Source organism: Triturus cristatus, chromosome 11, assembly GCF_964204655.1.
Source record: "Triturus cristatus chromosome 11, aTriCri1.1, whole genome shotgun sequence".
Taxonomy (NCBI): domain Eukaryota; kingdom Metazoa; phylum Chordata; class Amphibia; order Caudata; family Salamandridae; genus Triturus; species Triturus cristatus.
The window spans coordinates 162,700,260-162,727,826 of record NC_140594.1 but is presented as its reverse complement, the minus strand read 5'-3'; the positions used below and the strand labels follow the sequence as shown (position 1 = coordinate 162,727,826).

Here is a 27,567-nt window from a genome sequence, read left to right as displayed (position 1 = left end):
ATTACGTGACTGTCTCATTGTACGTGGCTACATTGCATTGTGTCCGTTGTTTGTTAACTTGGGACATAAAAATATGTATATATATTAGAGCATTTGAATGTTACATATCCATGTCGATGTGAATTGAAATATTTTATCATTTACAAAATAGCCTTGAGATGCTAGTGTCTTACCTTATCAGGGCCTCCTTTTAAATAGAGTTGTGCTTTGCACAATGGCATTCATCCACATACCCCTGGTCGGGAATAGTAAGCGCTATATAAATTAAATTGCAATACAAAACAGTTCAAATAGCTGTTACCTTTTATTTAACAGTTTTTGTGTCATTTATTGTACGTACCCTGCAGGAGAAACCCGGCCATCCGCCACCCTTCAAGGCCAAAAAGTTTTCTTCTGTTAGGAATGTATTTTGCAGTTAGTTTCGGCAGCCAAAGGAGTCGCCACAGAGTCTTCCAATCACAGGCCGCCTAGCTCAGCTGCTCTGCCTCTTTAAGGTGTCAGAGCGCCCCGATTGGATGGCTGGTGGGCGTGACGTCAGGCCATGCCTGTGTTTTGGCGTGTGGTTAGAGGGAGCCGAGCTGGCAGAAGGGGCTCGCGCATTGTGCTCGGAGGGGCGCGGACACCCTGTTCAGTTAAGGAAAGGGAAAAGTTATTGCTTTTAAACTGGTTCCGTTGAGGCGAGGTGCGGGCTCAGTATGTTGGCCCGAGGGGCCCCCGTGCCACAAGCCCACTGCGGGCAGCTGCCGCTGCACCGCCGTGTGCCCGTTATAGTCAAGCAGGAGCCAGACGACGACTCTGACACGGATGAACCTGCACTGCTGCTAAGGAAGCCTGACAACTCTGAGGCGCAGATCATCCACAGCGGCCACTTCATGGTGTCGTCTCCGCACAGCGAGCACCCGCCCAAGAAGGGCTACGACTTCGACACAGTCAACAAGCAGACCTGCCAGACGTACAGCTTTGGCAAGGCCAGCACCTGCCGCCTGTCCATCGACGCGTCCCTCACCAAGCTCTTCGAGTGCATGACGCTGGCCTACAGGTACTGACACCTCTCAGATGCGCCGGCCTCAGTCATGGGTGTGGGGAGGACTTGGTGTGGACTTTGTATGAATCCTGACATGGCATGGTGCAGCGACTGGTGGCACTCACTGGCCTCGTTCGCAGGGTGTCGTTCGGCTCAAAGTGCGTGCGCTGCTGCCTTAGAGGGTTTGTTGCGCAGGTGCTAGCTAGCATCAGAACGAAGTTGTTCTCTATGTAATAGGTACTCTTGGTTTTCATGGGACCCCTATCGACCCATCACCAGAGCTGCGATACATCCATGGACCGCTCGCGGGAGCCATGATCAGCGCTGTGACTTCTGTCAGAAGGCATACTGCAGTATCTTACGTCCGTCAGGAGTCCTAATGCTGGCCGTGTCTTCCGTCAGGGGCCACACTGCTGGCCGCGTCACCCGTCAGGGGCCACACTGCTGGCCGCGTCACCCGTCCGGGGCCACGCTGCTGGCCGCGTCACCCGTCCGGGGCCACGCTGCTGGCCGCGTCACCCGTCCGGGGCCACGCTGCTGGCCGCGTCACCCGTCCGGGGCCACGCTGCTGGCCGCGTCACCCGTCCGGGGCCACGCTGCTGGCCGCTTCACCCGTCCGGGGCCACGCTGCTGGCCGCTTCACCCGTCCGGGGCCACGCTGCTAGCCGCTTCACCCGTCCGGGGCCACACTGCTGGCCGCTTCACTTGTCGGGCCACGCTACAGACCATGTCACCTGTCATGAGCCCTGCTGTAGGCCATGTAACCTGTCATGAGTCCTCCTGCAGGCTCTGACCCCTGTCAGTATTCCCGCTGCGGGGCCTGACAAATACCAACTGTCAGTGGTCACGCTAGAGTGTTTCAGCTGCTTGGGGCTCTGCTACAGGTCCTGACACCTGGCAGGAAGGAGTCCTGCTTCAGGCCCATACAGTAGGCAGGATCCACAGGCCACACAGCGAACTGCCTCCTGTGAGGAGCCACAAGCCACGTAACAGCTTGTGACACGTTGTAGGACCCTAACCTACAGCCCGTGACAGCTATTGTGATCCACACTATAGCTTCTCAGCCCAACATCAGGAGGCATGATACAGTAATTGGTAAAGCCTTTGACGCCTGTCAGGAGCCCTACTACATCCTATAACATCTGTTGGAAACCGTGTTGCAGCCTCTGATACCTTAGAAGTAATGCTGTAGACTATGACACCTGTCAGAAGCAATGCTACAGCCATTGGAGCCCCATGGAGCAAACTACAGTCTCTAACTCCTGTCTGGAGCTATGCTGCTTACTTTTACACCTATCAATTATAATCTAGCCTCTGAAAGCGTGCAGGGCCGTAGTACACAGTTACGCGAGTTTTTAAAAACGGTACTGTCCCTATCGGTACTTTCGGTTGTGATACTCCGTTGTACCGTTTTTTCCCCATAGAAACCGTTCTATAGTTTCTTGACAGCACATAGGGGTATTGCTATAGTCTGTAACACCCAAGGGGTCTATGCAGGGGCGGCTGGTGATATTTGAAATTAGTGGGGCGTAAAGGTTTGGGATGAGTGGCTGTTGGTGTGCTCGCTCAGCGAGCAAGCCCGACCGTCATAAGGTTTGGGGGTAAAAATAGTGTGCAAATGGTGCATTGCCGAGGATATTTGAGATACCAAGAAGGCTAATAAAGCTATTGTGAAAGTGCGGTTATGGCAACAATAAATAGATTTCGTATAATGACGCAGGTAGCTACTTATTCAGTATAACCACAGAACTTCATATCAGACTTTGAGATAACAAGCCTTAGTACCTCACATATTTCTTTATTTGTTGATCTACATGCGCAAATTATATCTACTGATGGTTGGTCTTTGCTTGGAACAGCACAGGCAAGCTAAAAACTCAATGCAAAGTTTCCAGAATAATGGCGAGTCATAAGAAGTCAGAAAATTGTTACTATTTATTGAGACCAGCTCACAAAACTCATTTTCACGTCAGATTGGTGAGGTCTGATAACTATCTCCTAAATATATAACATAAAATGGACCAATAATGTTCGGTATTGCTGTTTGTTTTCCTCTTCCTCATCTATTGATTCTTTAACCAAAACCATCACATGCACAATCTAATTAGTCAACAAGTAACCTGTTCCTTCCGAAAAATATTATAATTGTACCATGTTTATACATGAAATACAATTAAAACATGTGTGTAAGGGTGATGGAAGATGCACGGAGAGACGACTGGGGAACCACTAAGAGGGCCCCTCACAACATGGCACTCAAACTTTTAACATTGCTCCCTCGGATTGTGTGCTATGGTGGCAGAAATATATAGTGCACGCACCCGCAACCAGTGCAACTAATTCACACTGTGCAGTTTCCACACGGATTTTACACTGGACAGCACATGGGGACTCATTTTTTCAACACGGACTTTGCCGCAAGCAGCATGTGGCGACTCATTATTTCAACACGGATTTTACATTGGGCCCGCGAGTGGCGACTCATTATTTCAACAGGTAAGAGGAGCCCACATGTGGCGACTCAATATTTCAACACGGATGTTGCACGGGCCCACATGTGGAGACTCCATATTTCAACAGGGATTCTGCACTGGGCTCGCGTGTGGCGAGTAATTATTTCAACATTGGTGCTGCACGTGGTGAAATGATACTACGCTGCACGGCGCCATGTACAGAGCCACGCATTTAGACATTAGTGCGGGACCCGTGTCCACTATAGGGGCCTGTTAGGTCAACACAAAGGCAGCGCCAAGGATGCTTTGTTTAAGGGGACATGTAGCAGAACCATCACCATTTGAAGAGGTCCCCGGGCAGGCGCCCTTTAAACAAGCGCACATATACACGCCGGTCCTGGCATGCAGGTGTGTGGCACATGACGTGCCAACCGCCTGTATGTGTGAGGATGGTTTGAAATACCTAATAATATAACGTGAAACGTTCATAAAAGAGGAGCAGGCCATTCGCCTTGATTACAATCACACTGTGGCAGTGAGCCCGGTCGGACTTGTTGGGATAAACAGAGGTGCACGTCTTCCTTGTTGTGGTGCCAAAAAACCTCACGGTGAGTCCGTGCAAGGGCTCGGCCACGGCCCAGCGACCATCTATCATGCACCTCGAGAATACCGATTATACTGCCTTTAACGGCGTATGTAGGCGCTATAAAGTCACTAAACGGTTGCACCTAGCGCGTTAGAAATCTTTATTAAATGAATACATATATTTATATGGAGTGCCGACACAGCATGACACTCAAAAATGCATTACACAATTATTACAGTAATACTGGGGCTAGGGAGTATGCAGTAATTACTAAAATACCTAGATGAATACGTTTTGTAAGCGATTCCTACGTTTCTATTTTCATGTCCATCTGCAGTTGTATTTTTGCTTTAAATGTCACACTCCTCAGTATTCGCTTTTGTCCTGGAAACTATCCGTTAAATCTGGAGTACACTTAAATCTTGCTATCTCTAGAACTCCTCCAGTTGCGGCTGGGGGATGTCGCGCGCGGGGGGGGGGGGGGGTGTATCGCGCGGGGGGGTGTTAAAATAAATTTTAAAAAATCCTCCATCCTACCTGAGTTCCTGAGCACGTTCGCGCCGCCTCGGGTCCGTCCGTTGGCGCCTACAGCCCCTCTCAGGCTCTCAGCCAATCCTAGCAGCGCCAGGATTGGCTTAGGGCACGGTTAATGCTCGCCCGCCTGCCCATTAGGAGACCGAGGTTTGAGCCTTTGCTCAACCCTCTGTCTCCTAATGGGCATGCGCCAGCCAGAGCAGACACAAGTGCGCATGACTGGGCACGGAGCGAAAATTCGCTCACCTTCCCCCAATTGTGCGCACTTGTGCTGCTGCCTGTTGCCCCTGCCTGGTCTGTCTGACAATCATGTCAGTCAACATGACGTCGGACCGCCCACCCCCGGGTGGGCGGTCCGACGTCATGCTGACTGACATGATTGTCAGTTCTCCTCTTTGAACTTAAGTAAACTGATTCAGTTTACTTAAGTTCAAAGACGCCGACGCTGCGGGCGGGGGGGGGGGGGGCTACGCCCTAATGGACGCACCGCGCCTCGGTCTGTGCTTGTAAGTTAGTGATAAAGGATTGGTCAGCTACGTTATATTTATGTGCCCATCGCAGTCACCGCTTTAAAAAAAAGTTAAAATGAGAATGGCGTATTTACTCATAAATGAATACACAATCAAGGGTGTGGTATTACATCACCCGACGCCTAGGGCATATCTTTTTGGGGCCAAGGACACCAAGGTTTCATGTCAATTTTTTCCACTGGACAAGTAGGCCCAAGCCCCTGCAGCACAAATTCTCTGGTTGCTAGTTTGATACCACCATATGGCTCTGGGAAGGAGGATTACCCGCAACTAGGACCAGATTTGGGTCTATGTCTATACGTTTTTCGTAATTGTATACATTGTTTATTAATGACTTGAAAAACTTTATTCGGTAAGGCAATTACATACCATAAAAGCATTTGCATATCAAATACATTGACAGTTATACACATATCATTGTAGCAGGATAAGTTAATTTGGCCTAACTAAATGGCAGTAAGTGCAAAAGGAAGCGGTAAAAAGGATTGTTTTGACAGTCATTAAAAATAGTAAAATACAATAAAAATGTTTATACGATACAGGACAGGGAAGAAACAAACAAACCCCCCACTAGCGGTTTTAGGATGCATAGGGGGGCTAATCCCAGTTCATCGTAGGGTATGTTTGAATAACTTGTAAAGACCATCTGTCAGTTTGATGTTTAAAAAAACAGGGAGGGGGGGCTAATCACCGTTTAAAGATTTGTTCTGTCGCACACAGAATTTTAAGAACATTGCCATATTTTTTGCCAATGACTCTGTTTCTAGCATTTGGAGGGCCATAAAAGCTGGCCGACATTGAGTTAAGCCCAGAAGTTTCAGAAAGGGGATCAGGTATAACTTTCTAGGCTCTACATAGAATTTACAGAACATAATTACATGCAAAGTTGTTTGGGGAGAAAGGTCGTCACAAGGGCACAGTGTCAATTGGGTACTCCAATCGTTTATCACAGGAAAAGTAATTAAACGATGGAATATGTTCAGTCGTAATCTGGTGAGTAGGAATTTCTCATAGTTACTTAAAATGGAATTCAGGTAAGGCTCCATTTGGTCAGTTGTTTGTATGGAAAAGGACAATTGTACAGAGTTTTTGTTTAGTTCGAGAGCCAAGCGCAGATCAGTTAGATGGCTTAAGCACATGTCACGCAGTTTTTTTCTGGGGATTGAGGTAATATTTTGGGGGTTTAAAAAAAGGTGCTCAAGTCCTAAATCCGTTAGAAAGTTTTTAACAGAAGCAAGCCAGGTAATTAGTGATCCGTGCTCCAGGTTCAAGCAGTCATTGATGAGTTCCTGAGTGAATTTTAGTTCTGGTGTGGACCAGATGCGATGCCATAAAAGAATAGGCTGCATGCGTATCACATCTGTGATATGTGGAAGACCCAATTCGCTGTGAATATTAAAAGTTGAAGTAGACGACGGAACTCCCAGCAAGAATTTCAAAAAGGAGTTCTCTGTCTTTTGAAGTAAAGTGACTCGTGCATTTCCCCAAATCCCAGCCCCGTAGGTCGCCGTGCTGAGGCATTTTGAGTTATATATGTCTAACATTTCCTTAGATGCTCTTTTGCCCAGCCTCCGGGCGAACACTCTCAGGGCCGTTGTTGCTTTTAAGAATTGTGAATTTCTGTTCTCTATGGCACTTTTCCAGGTAGTTTTATTATCTATCACAACTCCTAAGTAGGGATAAGTGGTGGTGTACTCTATGTTGGTGTCGTTTAGATAGATGTTTTTCTTTTTGCGTGAGTGTTTCCCTGATGCCATCACGAAGGTCTTTTTGGCGTTGATGTTTAGGTCCAGGTGTTTCATAAAATTTGTATACCTAACCAGAGCCCGTTGTAACTCAAGGGGGGTGCGGGCGAGTATGACTGCGTCGTCCGCATATAGGAGGGCGGGGATTGGGCGTTGTTTAATGTGTGGTTGGTCCTGGCTACCTTTTAACAGGGCTACTTCTAGACCATTGGTGTAAATGTTGAAAAGAAAGGGAGCCAGGACACAGCCTTGCCTTACCCTCCGCTCAATTCCAAAAGATGATGTTAACTGTCCCCCGGTGCCATATCTTACTCTAGTAGTGGTATTCGAGTAGATTTCTCTGATGTAATTGACCAGATTGGTATCAATGCCCAGTTGGGTCATTACAGTCCAGAGCTTAGTGTGGTCCACGCAGTCAAAAGCTGCGGACAGGTCGACGTATGCCATGTAAAGACTGCCACCCTTTGCATGGACATACTTTCCTCTCAAAAGGGTAAGGTTGAGGACCTGTTCAATGGTGCCTCTACCTTCCCTAAACCCGAACTGGAGGTCAGATAGGATGTTATTTGTCTCAGCCCAGTTTTGTAGGCGTGCTAGAAGGATTCTGCCTACTACTTTTCCAAAAGAATCCAGTAAGGAAATAGGTCTGTAGCACGCAGGACTGTTCCTATTTCCCTTTTTGAATATAGGGACTAGGATCGAGTCTGACCAAGAAGTTGGCAAACCTACATATCCCAGCGCCTCTAGAACATTTAGTAGCAGGGGAGCCCAGAGGTCGATATTTGATTTATATAGGTCCATAGGGACCGCGTCAGGTCCCGGGGCCTTTCCTGACCTACTAGCGTTCAGGGCCAGCTCTACCTCTGCGAGCTCAAAGTTCATATTTAAAGAGTTGGTTCTGGCCGTTGGTGAGGAGTGAGTATGTGTAAGTTGCCCACCCGGGTTTGAAATTTTTTTTGAGAAATGGGTGACCCACTCTTGTTCAGAGATGGTAGTTTCGACTGTACCACTAACTTTCGGTCCAGTCAAAAAGGAAGAGTTTACGATCTCCCAGAAGGTTACAGAGTCTTTCTTCTGGCAGCTATTATGTAATGCAGTCCAGTGTTCTTCTTTAAGTTCCCTTTTCCTGGATGTTACTGCCTTATTATATTTTTGCCTGGCTGTTGAAATTTCAAGAATATTTCTTGGAAATTTTTTGAGGGCAATCTTGTGGGCTCTGGAACATACTGAGTTGAACCACCTGAACTTAGGTTTGTCCTGTGGTGTTTTTTGCGCCCGAGGGTGGACTGTCAAGGCATTCTTAACCTCTAGTGTTATTTTTTCATAGTTAGCCACAATCTCTGCAGGAGTAGACGTCTCCGTTAAGCAGACTTCAAAGGCTGGGTGGGCTGCATTAATTATAGTTTCTAAAATGGCAATGGGATTAATTTTAGACCATTTCAATGCGTAGCCATTTGAGCGGGGCATGGAGATAAGATCTGCGTGAAGTAATGTTTCAGCATTTTTTTGGGGGGCGGTAGTTTGCATTGTAACGATCAGTGGGAAGTGATCACTGAATGCGCAATCATGAGTGATGACATCAGTGATCATGTTAGGGGAAATATTCCCTACTAGGATGAAATCGATACAGGAGGATAAACCTCTGCCGTTAAAGGTTGGGACAAAGGGAGTTATGGGGATGGTAAGTTCATTTGCGAAGGCCAATTGAAAAAGGATCATGGTCTCGTTCAGAACTGACCCCTTATGGGAGTGTGAAAAATGGGGGATGTCGTTTTGTAGATGGTCCAAGTAACCACAGTTACCATTTAAGGTACTCTTACATAGTGCTAAGTTAAAATCCTCCCCCCCAGATTATTATTGGTTCCTTTCCTTTACTAGAGGTAATTTGTTTTTGTAAAGAAACGCGAATTTCTTTTATTACCTCTGTAAATCTGGTGTCCGAGAGGTTGTTGTAGAAATTGACTATTAGAATGAGTGGCATTCTGCTTATGGTGACTCGTATAATCTGATATTGTGGTTCAGTTTTAAGGGTGAGAGCCTCCAGAGTTGGTATTAAATTTGAGACATATATGGTTAATCCACCCTTTGCTCTACCAGATGTTGAAGGGAGCGCTGGGCTGAAAAAGGTCTTAAAGCCATTTACATGTATGGGGTTGTTGACCATGTCTCCTGGAGGGCAATGCTCTCATATTCATTTATGAATTTAATCCATTCTTCGTTTTGGATCTTTGTACGAAGACCTGATATATTCCAGAATGTTATTTTTAAAGGAGAATTTGTTTTCTTAGATATGGGATTTATCCTGACAATGTTTTGCTTGTGTGCGGTAAAGTCCATGCTGGTATTAATATCACACTCCCTATGAGGTCTAACTGTCGGAGGGAAAATATTTTCAGGAGTACTGATCTGTTCAAGGTTGAGTGCGATTCCTTGTTGGATTATAGGTGCTAGGTGAGTTGAGAGAGGGAGGGTCTTGTTTTTTCCAGGATGTAACTCAAAATGGGTGGTTGATAGAGGTGGAGGAAGGATGGCAGTTGGAGAGGCAAAATTGACCAGTGGTGTTAACTGTCAGTCCACCTCCTCTAGTGTGGTGAGCTGTTCAAATCTATTTTGGGTAAGAATACACCCATTCCCTCTATGAGCACTTATTTGCTCGCTACGGTAGAAATAGTCAAGTGACACCATGTTAATGTGAGTAATTTCATGTGTTATTGTCCTATTGATTCTGAGTAGAGAGCGAACTAGGCCTGGTGACCTAAAGTTTATGACTATACAGTCCCCGGAGCTTTTTTTGTGAAAGTCACCAATCCAGCCCACTCTCCGCACCATCAGGATCTGATTAATATGTCTTGGGTGGAAGTAGGTGTTTTTAGTAAGCCAGTGGGTGGCCTTGTTCCTTAGCGAGACCCATGTTTCGGTAGAGTCTTTTTGTAAGGAAGGGACATTTGTTAGGACCAGAACGTATGGCCGGGCATCTGGTGGTAAATGTAAATGATCTTTGTTAGGGATAGTAGAAGCTATGGGATCTGCCCTGTTGTTATAGTTTGGAATTACTTTAGGGCTCACGGATGAGTCTAGTTCAGTGTTTGAGCTTAAGGCTCCCTTTGTTTCTTGAATCTTCGTTGGTCTAGTTGTAGAATGAAGAGTAGGGATATTTACGTTGGGATTGTTGGAATGATTTGTTAAGAGTGGTAAATTCTGGTTTTGTTGAGCATTTGGTTGACTAGTTACCAACGATGTATTTGTCAAGTTTGGTCGGGTTGTGCCAGCAAGTACAGTTTTAGTGAGTTGGGCAAATTTGTCTTCAAAGACCGAAGAGAGTAGGGAAACCATTTCACCAAGTTTGTCTTCAATGTCGCGACTGACAGCTAGTTGTAACGTCTTTACACTATTTTCTACCGATAGCTTGATCGTCTCGCCGAGAGTGAATAGTTGGTCGTGGGGAGATAGATTTATTTCCTCTGTTTGTATGCCTATGTCACAAGTGGCTGGAAATTGTAAAATCTTCCCCCCTTTGGGAAGCTGACCTTTTTTGTGTGTCCCCCTCCCAATACTCGTCTTAGTTTTAGCTTTCCCTCGTGTTAGGGGACCCTTTGGTTGTAGTGCGCCGACATTCGACCGGAGTCCGATTCGTTCAGATGAGGTTGAAAGGGGGTTAGGCGGAGATTCAGTGATAATCGTCGGAGTAGGTGATTTGGGCAGTGAAGACAGATTTGACACATCAGAGGTTCTGTTGGATCTTGTCGAGGGTTCTAAAGAGAGCCTCCTTTCGGTTGATTGTATTTCCTGTATAATTAGGGATTCTGCCCTCAATAGATAAGCGTCTAAAGTACCTGCTGTGCATTTACGTGTTTCCATTTTGGGAAGGCAAAACTGTTACCAAAAAAGGAAATTAATGAATGGCCCAATACGGTTCACGCTGTGATCAAGATAGAATAAGACTTGACCGTCTGCTATACTTAACAGAACCATGTGGGGCCTGTTGAGGGGCAGTTGTCTTTGATCCGATGATGTGACAGTTCGGCGATATCCAATGGCACGGCGAAGAGGGGTGGCCCGGCCTGGCCTCCCTCGGCCTCCGGACGGCCACAGACGGCCCGCCCTCTGCCCGGGCTCAGCCCGGCGCTGCCCGCGCGCGTCCGCGAGGCGGGATGTCTTCTTTTAAACGCCTCCAGGCGCGAGAACCAGGCAGTGGGCGGTATCGCTGGGCAGGCTGGGAAGTGTAGTCCGCCCCACTCCGCGGCCGCGCAATGTCAGCAGCACGGCGGCGGGGGCGACCACAGCTACAGAGCTCCTGAACTGCTCCGAGTTGATGTCAGCAGGATGGCAGGTGAATAATAGCAGCGTGACCTCCTCCGGTGTTGCTTCCAGGTAGAAAGTGCTCCCCGCTCCCCAGTGGGAGCTGTCTTCTTTTAAACGCCTCCAGGCGCGGGACCTAGGCAGTGGGCGGTATCGCTGGGCAGGCTGGGAAGTGTAGTCCGCCCCACTCCGCGGCCGCGCGATGTCAGCAGCACGGCGGCGGGGGCGACCACAGCTACAGAGCCCCTGAACTGCTCCGAGTTGATTTCAGCAGGATGGCAGGTGGATAATAGCAGCGTGACCTCCTCCGGTGTTGCTTCCAGGTAGAAAGTTTATTAATGTAAAGTCTTTACTGTAGGGGTGAGTGCTCTCGGAAAATGCTGTAATCTCAGCTAGCATCACTGCCAGTAGTTCAAGAATAAAAATACGTACATTTATAGCGCTTCCAGATTGTTCCCATATTATGTTCAAATACCTAGAAAAACTTGAAAGCCAGATTGGTGATTGGTTTGCTTTTAAAATGAAATATGCATAAAAATGTGCCCCTTGGAAAAAAAGTTTGGTTAAGCTGTTGTGCAGCTTTAGCTATACTTAGTCTGAAGCATCACTTAGTAAAACATTTGATGCATGCAACTTTTTTGAAGAATAATAATGGCGAAGGAGTGTAAAACATAATGCAACTAAATTGGGGGCCCAGATCTTAGAGAAAGTCACTAAAGTTCTTCTACAGGTGTATATCATTGCACTGGTGCAGATTTACGACTTTCAGGAATTCTCAAGAGTTTACAGAAATAGATTAGGAAACCGTACTCCTAGCAAACGTTTGTGAATAAAATTTTTGTATAACATATATATATCCTTTTATTTGCTTCTGTTAAAATCTGCTGAGAAATTGAAAATTCACTTTCTCTGCAACCACTTTTTCCGACCCTAGACACATTCTTACTCCTGCCCTTGTAAGCAGTACATGTCCAGCCTTTTCCAACATGTAACAAGATTGTAGAAATAGTTGACAAAATAATCTGAATGACACAAGTTTGTGGGTGCACACAGACTTACATGGTAATACATACTTCTGGCCCCTCCTATGTAGGTTTGCAGAAAAGTAGCTCAATCAGAGCCCTGATAAAATGTAAACCCTCTTATAATATGTGCACTGGTGTAATTAGAGAGGCTATTGTCAGAGACCTGATAGTAATGAGAACTTTGTCCCCTCACTGTATGGTACCAATAGGGACACAATGATTCTTTTTTATAGGACACACATCTCAGTCTCGGGGCATATAGGTATTTTATAAAAATCCATGCTCTGAAAAAATATTGTATAATTAATTGAAAAACAGTGTTGCAATTGATGCAGTTTAGCTACAATAAATTCATTAAGTGTAAATGGGGATATTTTGAGAGACATCAGTATACTGACAGTTTCAGAGACACCAGCTTTTCTCTTAGAACCAATGCTACAGGCAGTGATACCTCTTAGGCTCATGTTGCAGGCACTGACACCCCTCTAAAGACATTTGTACTGCTTCCCTATTGACACCTTGAGACTGAGTATACCACAGATGCTGACACACCCAGTTGCTTCACATTTCATACAGTAACCATGCACAATGCTCTTGAGGGCACACTAGAGCCGCATTACAAGCATAGTCGCATATCTTAGGATCCATGCTACAGGCACTGTCGCCTCTCAAAAGCAATTATACAGAAACGGACAACTTTCAGGCTCAATACTAAGTACTATGACCCTTGCCAAATTGTGCTTCTGGACTTTTCCACAATATGCAGAACAATTAAACACTGAAAGCTACTTTTGGTAGTAGTACTAGACTAATGTTTCAGCTTTATCCATAACCTGATAAATAACAATGTGTAAACAATTACATATTGCAGACAGGTAAAATTATACAGTACTGACCAGTGGTAAAAGCATAATAAGAAAATGAATAAACATTAGCATCCAGGGCTTTAAGTGGGATGTAAAAACTAGGGGGGGTCTCTCAAAGGGGCATGGCCAATGTAATTTAGGGCGTAGCTTAAAAATACATAAGCTAAAAATCTGTGCTTAGCATAGTGTACCGCCCGACTTGTATTTTGCTGTTTCTGTCATTGCCTCCAGATATATGATACAAGTAACATCATACCTATAACAAGTTAGGACTACTGAATTTGTCAATGGTTGTTGCTTGCATAAGATAAATAAGCAGCAACTATGGCTCGTATATAATAATGAAAAAGCTTCCACTTAAAGTCCTGGTGACACCACGACAATGTTGCTGCTCCTGAGTTTCAAAAAGAGAAGGGAAATCCAGAGAGAAAAGGACTCTCTTTAAAGGATATCCCTTCCCCTACAACGCTCCCCTGGCATGACGTCATGACGTAACTTCTCCACTAGTGAGAAGTGAGCAGTGTGAGCAGGCACACATCGATGTGCCTCCTGTGAGTAGAGTCCAGAAAGAAACAGACCGCCTGTGCCAGGGCACAAAACAGAGCCCGAAAGAGACCCGTTTCGAGGCCCCCTTAAAAAAACTGTGGGTGTTCAGCACCAGTGAGACCCGGCCCACTTAAAGCCCTAGCATCCAGTCTTAGAAGCTAAAAGTTAGTTGCAAATCTTTCCTTAGCAAAAGTCATGCAAACTAAATATAGCGTGAGACGGAAGAACAAAAATATTGTCAGTTATGTACCAAAGTGATAAATCATTAAAACAATGCCTCACACCATTGTTCTTAAATAAGTGAAGGAGCCAGTTGCATCTGAAACCTACTATTGTACGGAAAAAGTCATAAAAGGTAATATTGTATGTCTTCCTACTTGTGTGCGGATGCAAAATTGACAGCTCTTCTTCCCATTTTGAGCCATAAACTTTAGTTGCAAATGACCTTGGATTAGATTTAATATATAAAGAGTGCTTCACGTCTGGGTATAACTAGCCTTGGTAAGGTGTGCCACATTTAATGCCATAGTACTTTTGCCATTATTTTGGCCTGGCTCATACCATAAAAGGCTCGGATTCAGTTCATTACGTTGTTTCCTTACATGCTTCCCCATAGTGTGCCTTTTATGGGCTTTTAGGGTCCTCCCTTCCAGTGTTGACTTGAAGTCAACTTTAGAAAGATGGATACTGTTTAGTTGTATCTAGTTCAAGGCACAACAGTGGACAATTGTGTAGGATATTGTGTTATCCCCAATCCAATGGGATCATTGGAGTCGCTGAACACACTATTAACAGTGTCTGTAGGAAGGTTTTTTTCTATTTCCTGGGGTTCCTTAGCTTTATGATATACTTGCACCTCGGCTCTGTAAATTGCATCTTTCAACTGCATTCTGCCTATAAACGTTTAAAATGGCAGTTATTGGTTGGGTGACTACTGGAACAGCAAATCTTAACACTGCATTGCAGCATGCCTTAACTTTAACAATGGCCTTTTCCACATGTGTGCGCCAATTAAAGTTGTGGTGAAAGTGCATGCCTAGATAATTCAAAAATAATGTACCCTTTCAAGTAGTTTACTTTTTATTTTAAATTACATGTTAAAGGTATCACCGTTTTTATCATCATCATGATCTTACGTTTATTCACAAACTTATTCTTACAACACACAAAAAATTTCTCTAGCATAACATGCATAGAGTTTTCTGGTAGGGACAATAAAAACTGCATCATCTGTGTATAACAGAATAGATACCTTAATACAAAGAAGCTTTGGTGCATCGAAGCTCAAGTCCTCCAGATTCGCATTAGTGTCATTTATAAACAGACTATAGGGAGGCCAATACAAACGTTTGGTGAACTCCCAATGGCATTCGGAAAGAGGCACTTCATTCCTCATTAGACTCAAAATAGACCCTCACCATACTTGTGGTGTGAAGACCTCTGATGGCTGCTAACAGTAGCGGATTGATTCACTCATTAGATAGGGAGCTCTGCAGTTAAGTTCTACACACCAAGTCAAAGGCTTACTTTAGCTCAACAAACGTCAGGAACAGTGGTAATTTCTTAATAACGTTTTTGTTTCACAGATCTTTCTGTGTAGAGTAAATCCTGTGATTCAATCAACAATAATCTTGAATAAGGTATTGTGCGAAAAATACAATGATTAATTCCTGCTGTCATAAAGTTTACTGAATATGAAACTGCTGTCTTTTGATATAAAGCAACTATTATACCATGTATATTCACATTTTATTTCACTCTCCCGACTTTTATTTCGGTTTTGGTTTGTCTTTTCACCTTGGGTGTACACACTCTTTCCTTTCTCCTTTGAGAAACACTTACAAATTGTTCTTCTAAATACTTTTTTTTTTTTTTTTAATATTTTTATTGCCATTTTCCTTTGAACAACAAAAAATGGTACAGTGCAGCATTGTATCCGGGAGCATACATGAGGTAGTATACAATTATACATAGGTTGTTCGCCAAGAACAGTCGTACATATGTGCATTTGAACGCTTCTGTCTCTATTCCTGTACTGGTTCACATGTATCCCACATTTCCTTCTCTTTGGTCATTCAGTCACTGACATCTGACAGTGATTCCTCTAGTGGGGGCTCACAAATATGGCCTCGGAAAGCATTCCACTTGTCCCACACCCTTGTCCATTTTTTGGGGTATCCCTTATGTACAAAGACAGATTTTTCTGTTACCATTGCATTGTCCTCATCCTGACACCATTGTTGATGGCTCGGAACCTGCCTTGATCCCCAGTGCTGAGCTATATTACACTTTGCCACCGTTATCCCCAGGGTTGCCCAGTCACGATCCGTGTGAGTGAGGTCTGAAGGTTCCCAGATGTTGAGTAGGCATCTCTTGGTTTCTGGCGGAACTGTAACTCCTGTGACCTGAGAAACTGTAATCATAACCGCTTCCCAATACGGTGTGAGTTTTGGGCAGTCCCAGAACGTGTGTGCCACATTGTCTCAGGTAGAGTGGTGTGTCTGCAGTGCCCAGTTTATGCAGAAGTGTTTGGGTGTAGTAAGTGCGGTCCAAACATTTTAATTGTATTAGTTTCAGTTTCGACGGAATCGCTACCTCCCTGGAGGGACGCAATCGCCTCCTGCCAGTCCGCCTCGTCCAGTGTGCCCAGCTCTTTCCCATTGCGCCTTTAGGGCGGCTGTGAGGTCCGGCTGATTGTATATTATTTTGCGGTAGGTTTGGGAAATGGCTTTTTTACTTAAGTGATCTGTCAGGAGGCTCCTCAAGAGGTGAAGCCTCCGGTAATTGTGTGCCTGATGAAATCACTGCCATGAGTGCATGTCTAACCTGCAGGTATCAGAAAATTTCTGTTTGTGCCAGGTCATAGTTGGTTTGCAATTGGGTAAATGGGACAACCTCACCTTTCTTCCAGACATCTCACACCCTCGAGATGCCTATCAGATCCCATTGTCTGAATCCCTTAGTATTTCTTAGTTTGCCCAGGCGTCGGGTTTCCCATAAGGACGTGGCCTGTGTTATGACTCCGTCCCATCCCATAGTTCGTTGTGCCTCAAACCAGATCCGGATGGTGTGTGCTGTTGGGCCTGTGAATGTTGTCCGTCTAGATTTATTATATAATGTCCCTAGCATACCTTCTGCTTCTAGGAGGTGTCTATCCATTCTAAACGCTGGTTCATCTTGTGGTGTGTGTGTAGCCACTGGTTTATTACAGTGAGCTGCGATGCCCAGTAGTACGTTTTTATGTTGCGGAGGGCAATACCACCATCGTACCAACTTCTTACTAGTTTATGTTGGGCTATACGGGCCGATCTACCGTCCCATAATAGATTGGTAACTTCGGCGTTTATCGCTGTAAAGTATGCGGGGGAGACCGGGAACGGTGTATTCTGCAGGCCATATAAAAATCTGGGAAGCGCCATAATTTTAAAGAGGGCTGCTCGCCCCAAAAGCGTGAGCAGTAGTGATCGCCAGTGTTTGACATCGTGGCTAAACCGCGCCAGTGTGCGTGTAAGGTTCTCGCTGATAAAGTGCGCCTCGTGATGTGTTATAGATATACCTAGATATTTAAATCCATCAACAGCAACCTGTATTTCGTAGTGACGTGGGAGCTTCGGCGGCAGTCCATGCAGTAGATAGAGGAGTGAATTTGCCTAGTTTAAGGTGTAACCAGAGACGCGCCCATATGCGGCACATATATCCAGTAGACTATTAATGGAGCGTGCTGGGGATGCTAAGTATAGCAATATATCATCCACATATAGCGAAATACGGTCTTCCCATCCCATCGTTCATCTCAGATCGCGGATGACCATGTCCTGTCTTATCCACGCTGCTAAGGGCTCTAATACGAGTGCAAAGAGAAGCGGTGACAGGGGGCAACCCTGTCTTGTCCCTCTACACAGGGGGAAGTCCGCCAATATGTGGCCATTTACCACTACCTGTGCCAGTGGTTTCATTTTTATAACGGCTGTATCCACGCGTAGAATTTTGGGCCGAATCCCAAGTGTCGGAGCACCGCAAAAAGGAAGAGCCATTCAACCAAGTCAAACGCCATGCGGGCGTCTAGGGACAGTATTACCGCGTCTTCATCAATAGTGTCTCTGCGCGCCATGACGCTATGTAATCGTCTTAGATAAAGTGTTGGCCAGAAGGACGCGCATTCCTGCGGTGGTTTGCCTGGTTTGTGTATTGCAACTATCGTCGCTAGGCGCTGATTCCTTGGTAGTTCCCCCTTCTCTAGACTATCTTCATACATATTGAGCAGGTGTGGTATAAGCTGCGGAGCGCTGTCCTCTTATAAAGCTCCACCGGTATGCCATTGGGCCCCAGAGCTTTACCCGTATGTAATGCCCCTATTGCAAGCGCAAGTTCGTCACCAGTCAGATCGGCCTCTAAGGCTTGTGCTGCCTCCTGTGTTTAACATGCTCATTTTTATGTCTTTAAAGAAGGCTAGGTTGTCTTCTATTGTGGCTTTGGCCATTGGTGTATATACTTGTTTTAAAATGGGTCGCTAATGTGTCTACTATTTGTTGTGGTTCTGTGGTTATTATCCCAGTCTCCATCCGAAGCTGTGTCACCCATCTGCTCGCTCTTTCCTTCCTGTCCAGCCATGCTAGAAGCTTGCCAGCTTTGTCACCTAGCTCATAACCGTGTGCTGTGTACTGGTGAGTTTGGATTTTGCCTCCTCCCATGCATATGCCCTGTATTCCTGCTGTGTTAAGTGCAGTTGATGTGCCGTGGTTTCATTGGTGTCTGCAATGTGATCAATTTCTGCCTGTGATACTCTCTGTTCTAAGGCCTCAATGAGTTGCCGTTGAACCTGTTTATGCCCTATAATTAGGGAGATGGCCTGTCCCCGCAGCACTGTTTTATATGCCTCCCACAATGTCGTTGGAGACGAAACTATGTGTTTATTTTCAGTGAAATATTGCTCTGTTGTCTTGATAAGCCCCTTCCCAATCTGGCGATTTTTGAGATAGCCCAGGTAAATAGGAAATGTAAATAGGAAATGTTTCCTTCCCAGTATAAGAATTGGCTTAGTAGTTTGGTTTGCCCTGTTCCCATCATGCACTGGGACAGGTACAGACTAATTTGCATGTAGCCAGGTTCTGAGCTGGGATGGTGCACTGAGCTAAAAAACGGTGATGGATTAAAACCATGATCTCTTGACTTGGTAAGAGAATTCTGCATCATTCAGAAACTCTGTCCATCACCACCCCCTTTTTCCCAAATCGATTTTATCCACACTCAGTGTGGGAGGGTATGCTCAGACGTGAGTCCCTTGCTCATTGCACCATCAGGATTCAGGCAAGCCGGGCCGACGAAGGCTGTGATGCCAGAAACCGGTCCCCGGAAGCTTGTTTCCTTCCCAGTATAAGAATTGGCTTGGTAGTTTGGTTTGCCCTGTTCCCATCATGCACTGGGACAGGTACAGACTAATTTGCATGTAGCCAGGTTCTGAGCTGGGATGGTGCAGTGAGCTAAAAAACGGTGATGGATTAAAACCATGATCTCTTGACTTGGTAAGAGTATTCTGCATCATTCAGAAACTCTGTCCATCACACCCCCTTTTTCCCAAATCGATTTTATCCACACTCAGTGTGGGAGGGTATGCTCAGACGTGAGTCCCTTGCTCATTGCACCATCAGGATTCAGGCAAGCCGGGCCGACGAAGGCTGTGATGCCAGAAACCGGTCCCCGGAAGCTTGTTTCCTTCCCAGTATAAGAATTGGCTTGGTAGTTTGGTTTGCCCTGTTCCCATCATGCACTGGGACAGGTACAGACTAATTTGCATGTAGCCAGGTTCTGAGCTGGGATGGTGCAGTGAGCTAAAAAACGGTGATGGATTAAAACCATGATCTCTTGACTTGGTAAGAGTATTCTGCATCATTCAGAAACTCTGTCCATCACCACCCCCTTTTTCCCAAATAAATAATGAGATTGCTGCCATAATTTGTTGCAGCACTACCTGCAGGGCTGGAAAAATCCAATTCACTCTCTGCAGCTAGATTTATTCAGGACAATCTATTTTTAGGGACTACCCGCCCTTTCTGGAGAGTTGAAAATCCTCTAACTTCAGTTAAGACAAACTCACTTTTGACCTCTGTCTCTGAAAGCTTAGCAAATGTGACAAGATAACAAGATTTAAAGGCATCTTTATTGCTCACAAGGTGAACGAGCAATAAAAATTGCATTAAATCTTATCTTGTCACATTTGCCAAAAGCCTAGGCATCTGGCTGGACAAATCTCTCAACTTTAGTCGCCAAGCAGCCAAACTCTCAGCTACGTGTTTTGGTCTGCTAAGGCTCATTCGGAAAATCCTCCCTCTTCTACCCTTTCAGGCAAGACAGACTATGATCCAAGGTCTGATTTTGTCGCGCCTAGATTTTGGGAATGCCCTCTTACCTGGGAGCCCCTCAGGCCACTTTACATAAACTCCAGGTCATCCAAAGTTGCGCAGCCCGCACTCTCCTCCAAACCCCTCGCCGACTCTCCATCAAACCCGGACTGAAAAATCTTCACTGGCTACCAGTAAGGCAAAGAATTGAATTTAAGAGCCTATGCATCATCCATCGAGCCTTCTGGAAAACCGGCGCCCTTATCAATCATTCACTGGCTACTCCCTACATACCAAACAGACATCTTAGATCTACTTCTTCTTTCCTCATCACCATCCCCAGGATTAAAAGAGTCAGATGTGGGGGCCGATCATTCTCCTACAACTCGGCCAAGCTTTGGAACGCCCTCCCCCTTCATCTCCGCTCAGAGCCCAATCTGCTCCCCTTTCGTAAACAGTTGAAAACCTTGCTCTTTAACAAATCTGATTAAGCTCCTAATTCTCCACCACACGCCTGTCCGTTAGCGCTGGGACGCCTCAGGGTAACTATCGCGCTTAATAAATCCTCTTTTCTTTTCATTTCATTTCATTTGCTGGCTTTCAGCAACAGAGGTCAAAAGTCAGCTTATTTTATTACATTTATTTTTCTTTCTGTGACTTAAGTTAGAGGATTTTGTAAAGTGAACATGTGAATTGAACTGTGCAAAGCATGTTAAATAAAAAGCTGTAAGATGTCGGGCTTTTTTCTAACACAACACTGAAATAGCTAAGTGAACTGTTCAAACATTTCAAATATGTTTCACTAGTTATGAAGACCCATTTTTGTAGTTCTGTGGTGAAAAAAATATTGTTATAGGATCTAAACAAATTAGAACACTTTACTTGGTGATTTGCAAATTGAAAATATTTTTGCTGAAACCCAATTACCAAAAATTGTTTATGCGCTATCAGTAAAACTACATGTTAGTGGCAACATTTTGTGGCCATTTCAATGGAAAATATGCTATCTGTAAATGACAAGGCACTACCACATCATGTTTAGGTAATATATTTATGAAAAGTGAGTTTTTAAACATGAACTGAGAATGGCGATTCTCCAATTAACGTACAGAGAGAATCTTAATTTCATTAAAGACAACGGAGGCAAACATTATTTAATAACTTTTTTTATTGCTGCCCCAAACATGCAGCCCTTTAAAGAACATATAGTACATCATAAATAAAGCATTGCATAGAACTTTAGAAAAGCAACATAACAACATGGTAACTATGCATCATCCTCTTAAGGCTGCGACGAAAAGTTAATCCCACCAGTGTTGTTCTGTTGTATGGGTGATTCTCTTTGAGAATAGAAACTTCATAGTGATGAATTCTCTGGAAAAAAATAGAGAAAAATGGGTAATACCAACTTATTAGAAAATGTAATTAAGTTATCAGAACAAGATTTATAATGAGAGTTATGCAAGAAAAATAAAGCTATACACTTAAACAAATGCAAAAAGACATGCATAGAAGTTAGACAACATTGCGATTATAACAAATGTATGTATATCTCTATATACAAGGTTTATCTTCTACTCCACATGGGTGTGGAGGATGGGATAATGTTAGCCTCCATTTTCTTTAATCAAATCAAGATTCTCTCTCTGTATGTTAATGGGAGAATCGCCATTTCATTACAAGACCAGAGGCTACCATTATGCAAGTTTAAAGCTATTTAATGTCACACTGCTCACGTGCTCCACTGGTCTAAGGTAGAAACTTGCAAAGGTAGAAGCGCTCTACCAGTCTGCCTTTTTATATTTGAAAGTGTACCTCCAGGCCAAAATACGTTGCTGGCCATCGCACCTTGCAAAGAATGTGCTCTGAATTTTGTTAAATCCACTCCCGCTTCTAACATATTTGTTCTTACCCATCTAGAAATAGTAGCTGTAGATACTGCTTTATATGGTTTCACAAAGGATATCAGCAATTGATTCTCACCATGTGGTCTAAAATCAGACGTGCTACTTTTATAAGCTTTCAAACAACTTACAACACACAGTTTTTTGCAGTCATTAAAATAAGGGTAAACAATACTCTGACATTGTTTTGGTTCTCTTCCAAATCTAGAAATGGACTCTGTCTGGAGAGTAGTATCTATTGCCGATGCCTAATGCTCTAATATCTGATACTCTTCTGCAAGAAATGAGGCAGAGTAGAGTAGCTAGCTTTATAGACCACTGTTTTTTTTTTTTTTTTAGAGGAAAGGGTTATCAGGCCAAGAAATAAATAAGTCAAAGATAAGGATAATGTTCCATAGAGTCTCATATTTACCCCTGGGAGGACGTCTAAGTCTTATCACTTTCATTACTCTGCGAATCAAAGGATTGCTACCAATGGAATACTCGTTTATTAGTGAGTATCCTACCGAAATGCCTGAGCTATAGCAGTCAACAGTTCTATAACGTTAGCCTGATCTAGATAAGACTCCAAAGTAATGGTCTATATCGACTATAGGAGCATCCACTGGATCCAAATCCCGTTCTAGGCACCAACTAGATCATTTTCTCCATACACCTGTGTATCTTTTCCTTGTTCCTTGTGCCCATGACTCATCCAATAGGCTTTTAGCCTCTCCTAAAAGACCTGAATATTAGCTTGATCTCCTGAAATCCTCCAAACAAGAAGGTTCATATTTCCTTCTTGTAAGAGAGGATGTTGTTCCCCTTCTTGTCCAAAGGGAAGGTCTAAACTCCCTGGAATTAAGCGTTGGATGTCTACTGCTTGTTCCAAAACCCCCGGGAACCATACTTGTGTATTCCAAAAGGGAGTTACTAGTATGATGCTAGTATGATCTCCGTACTTTCAGTACTACTTCCTGGATTAGAACGAATGGGGAAAGACATAGCAGCTCTTCTTGCCCCAGGATTGGAGCAGGGCATCCAGTCCCATAGCCTTGGGATCTGATCTCCAGCTGAAATATTGTTTCACTTGATAAGTTAATCTGCTGGTAAGCAGATCCACCTGAAATGGCCCTCAAAGTTTCTGAATTTTTTGGAAGGTTTTTGGGTTCAGTTTCTAATTGCTTGAGTCCCTTAGAAACCTCGAGTTCCAATCTGCCTTTGTTTTGGTGACCAGGAATGAATTCTGCTGTAACTTTATCATCTACTACACTCACTTATTACTTAAGAGAGACCGTTCTCAGCGGGTAGTCCCAGTCCGTTCTCAGCGGGTAGTCCCAGTGGCGGCTGGTGACATTTGAAAGTGGTGAGGTGTAAAATAAATACTGCACAGCGGCGAGCAAGCCCGAACAAAATTTGAAAAAAGAGTGGACAAATGGTGCATTTTCAAGCAAATTTGAGAAAGCAGGAAGGTTAATCAGGTGCTTATGTCTAGGAACTCTCAAAGATGCGGGTCTTATGTATTTACTAGCGCTAATAGTAATGTGTGTCCTTCTGAGTGTTATATATCCTTTACCAAAGACTGAGAAGCACAGTCACCAATAAACAGTGCAACAATGCTGAAGAGGGGTAGCACTCTCCCTCTAAAAGCGAACCCTGAGTAGAAATGAGGGGAGAGGGTTCAGCACAATCCAGTATTAGCGGGATTGAATGTATTCCTGCATCAGGCAACAGGCCCATCCTGTGCACTATTAACCAGGCGCTTAACAGCAGCAAAAGAAAATAACACCTTGCTTTTGAACACCACAGCCTAGCCAGTGGACATGTATACAAAAAAACAAGTGGTTATGCAGATCTGACTTTCTTTTATGCCTCCCACCCTTGTTAGCGGGAAGAGCTGGGGAGAGTCGTCAGATGGAAGAAAAAAGTTTATTCTTCGCTTACATATTATGATGTATGGGTTGGTGGTAGCTCCTGTTTGTGGCTGGACTCGAACAACGCAGGGTGTGAGGATGTAATGCCACATTTCTTTAACATAGAAATCACAAATGCACGCATATATGCACACAGAGCAACACTCCTACAAACATCCATGTACACAAAGACCAACATACCAACTGGCAGCCACACACGCAGACCAACAGGGCCACAGGATCCCATACACACAGAACAACCCAAAGCTATACACAGTCAGAACACACACATATAGACCGAAATAATATACACAAGACTGATATCAAATGTCTTAATCTAGACAATCATGCCACTAAAACTTTGGATGGTCCCTAAAGATAACCTGCTTGCTTTCCTTGCCATGAGCTTGGTTTTTCTAAAAGTTAATTAAGCATAACTGAAACTACATTTTAAACTCCGAAATCAAATACTATAATACCGTCATAAAATTCTAATAAATAGGGTAACTTCTTTGTTCTGCTAGTCTGGTACGGTTCCGACTACAATATTATTTTCTAAATCATCAAGTCAAATAGAAAAAAAAACATTTTGTAAGTCACAATCCTAAACAAAGCGCGTTCCATTGTTTCCCAGTGCCCACCATGAACCAATGATACTTAAATTATTGTGTGTATTAGGTATGGATACAATTTCATATGCTTGAAAAAGAATTATTATTTAGAAAGGTATCGAACCTAGTACTGCAACACTACAGGACTCTAACATGTCCCAGATCCTTAAAAGCCCAGCAAATAGTCCTTATTGAGATTATTTTTTTAAGCTGCACAGAATAGGAGACCAGACAGCTTCCATTCTAATAAATGTTTCTTTCTACCCCTTTACCTGGTACCGACACTGCTCTCGCTCTGGTAATTCACTATGGTTTTGGTTTAGTTGCAGTGTTATCTGCCAAGACCGCTTCAGCTCCACACAGGTTACTGGTCTGCTACTTTTCACTAAAATATTGTTCTAGCTGTTTTGCCCCTCCACCGCCTCTGTTGGTGCGGTCCTTTATTGTTTAGTGCCGTCATTACCTTCCCTATACCAGCCTCCTGTTACTTTTTTTTCTTTTTGCAATTCCCTATAAGTTTTAGTATGCATTACTTGCTCAGGCCACGTGTATATATTGGTTACCCAAAGTAAACGGCGCTGCAGTACAACTTATTTTTATTACTACTTCAATTACTGTTTAAAGGCAACTTAATACTGGCTCGTACCACTCCAGTGCATATCATGCAGCATTAGAACAGAGCACGCAGAGCCCGCATAAGCAGAGGTGGCACCTGTAACTTCAAACGGTGGGCCCTGACAACAACTTCACCCGATCACACACTTGTGTGGGTCATGGAGACGCCCTTGTCTTGTTTGTTGACCCCGGCCCAGATCAAGAACCACTCCTCTACAGAAGGCTGAACCGTGCCCGTGCTGTGGAGGAGACATCAGCAAGCTACCAGCGTTGTTAACACTGCATCTTTTAGCAGCAGTGAAGAGAAAATGGCGTCTTGAAAATGTGGGAAGTGCTACTTCACAGGTCAGTAGGAGTGCTGGGAATACATCTGAGAGATTCAAATGTTTCTCTGAGACACCATTTTCAGCAGCCTCGATAACTGATTATTTCCACGAGGATCACCCGATTCTGTCGTCGAGTGCCGAAGGCGGGAAATCTTGATGCTTAATGTATCTATATTCATTTTTAGTTGTTTTGCAGAGCTTACACACAAAAGCCAATTTCCTGGCAATGGTGTGATGATGTGCATGGAACGTACTGCTGAATAGTAACCTGCGATAAAAAAAAATGTCGTCCCTGACTTTTCAAAGCCCCATCAAAAATCTTGACACAGAGGCCAGGCCTGGCAGGGGCAAGGGTGAACAATCCAGGGTGGCCCTAGCTCTCAGGAACCTGGACAAGAACCTAAGACATTGAAGGTAAGCATGAAAAGTGGCAACAGAAAACGTGAGCTTTCATAGCACCGTCTCTGAGCTTACCCGTACAGTTCTCTTCCAATGGACTAGAAGTACAAGCAGTGTGTCTCTCTGAAATTCTGAAGATAGACAGGTCTGCACCCATGGGCTTTGCGGACAGATTAGTTCGGGGATTTTAAGAGGTAAATGCGGTAAGTGTAGTTTATTTATTTCTGATTGTGCTTTTGTGCAAGTGCACAGAAGAGATGAGCAATGCCCAAAGACTGGCAGGTGAAAAACCTTGAGCTCACATCGATTTTCTTGACCTTGTGTTGGGCTGCGAGCTGATGAGTTTGTGCTGTGCCTAAGCTCTCCTCGTGCTCTCTTGCTGCCCGTCTGTGTTTACAGGGCTTGGAATATACAGAGTGAACGGCACACAGTGTGTTCAGCAAGTGCCTGTTAAAGGGAAGATGGGGGGACAGTAATTAAAATAAAAAACGTACCTTCCTCGACCTCCGGATCAGCAGTGCCGCTGCCCCAGCTCCTGCATGCCGCTGCTCCTGGCCGCGTTTTGCCTCGGCAGCCTCCCTCCCCTCCCCTAAGCCAATCACAACGCTGATTTGTGATTGGTAAGGCGCAGCAGAGTGCACCCCAGCCGGGCCATATTCTCTATGTAGACTGCATGCAGCAGCCTACATAGAGAAAAAGAGGGAGTGCGCAGGACTGGTTTGTTCAGCCCTGGGGCCGACCATACAGTCAGTACCCACAACAGTGGGTAAGCCACACCCCCTGCCCTCGAGCAGGACCGCCCACCAACCAGGCACTCCAGGCACTTCTGCTTTCTCGCATTGCGAGAAGCAGAAACATAAAATGGTAGTTTTACCATTTTATGTTTCTGGCCTTCTCGCACTGCGAGAAAGCAGTGGGGCGGCACCCCCACGCCCCTATGGAGGAGCCGCTACTGGGTAGTCCTGTCTCTTCTGAACCACTACTCAGAGTAACATGTTTAGCTGTATAGGCTAGTCTGTCACAAACAGCTACAACAGCATTTATGAACCTGGAAAGAGGTTTTAGTGCAAGTGTCCGATTTACATAAACCACTAAAACATTTAACCAGTAGAGAGGTCTTAGCCGACAGGCCACTGTGTCACAAACCACTAGTTAAATTATTCTTCATCCTGAGGAAAGGTGTCAGCAGAGAAGTTAGTCTCTTGCAAATGTATACTACACTAAGCCATCACCCTAGAGAAACGTCTTAGTAAACAGATGAATTTATTTAAATCTACTACTACAGTAAATCATCACAAAGGAGAGAGGTCTTAGGAAACTGGTCAGTATGTCGCAAAACAGAATTATCCTCCGCCATCACTGTGGAGTGAAGTTTGAATGAATGGCTGAGACTGTCGCAAAGCACTACCATACGCATACATCAGCAGGGGACATGTGTTAGTGTAGAGGCTAATTCATTGATAAAAACAGGATTATAAATCGGATGACCTACGTTAGAAATAGTATCACTCAGTAGTACAGAAAGAATAGTAATTTAACTTTTGCAGTAGCTTAGTATATATCTTTAAGTCTCAGAAACCTTTACAAAACACACTCACTAGATTATGTCCTCATTGATGTCATCCATGATGTCACCGACCACGGCATGAGTGATATAATATGTGAGATCATAAGCAGTGCATTTTGGGGGCATAAGTTATATTTAGCTCAGGTTGCTATAATTGCTGTATTTCTGTGGTTTTGTGTGTGTAAAATTTGAGCCCAACTAGAACATCCCTGTAACCTTTGTATTTTCAGTGACTTTCTTAGTTTTCTTTTATTCTATTTCCGAACTAGAACGTCCCTGTAACCTCAGTGAAAAAAAAATTATAATA

The 27,567-nt window shown here is 44.4% G+C and overlaps 1 protein-coding gene across 1 annotated transcript in view; it reads left to right on the top strand.

The window, feature by feature from the left end:
- The first annotated feature begins 545 nt into the window (after window positions 1–545).
- Window positions 546–27,567, top strand: part of MLXIP (MLX interacting protein) — a 2,063,149-nt gene continuing 2,036,127 nt past the window's right edge. Inside the window, exon 1 of the mRNA XM_085634535.1 lies at window positions 546–1,039. Coding sequence (XP_085490661.1) covers window positions 696–1,039 — 344 coding nt within the window. The 5' untranslated portion in view covers window positions 546–695. The remainder of the gene's footprint in view (window positions 1,040–27,567) is intronic.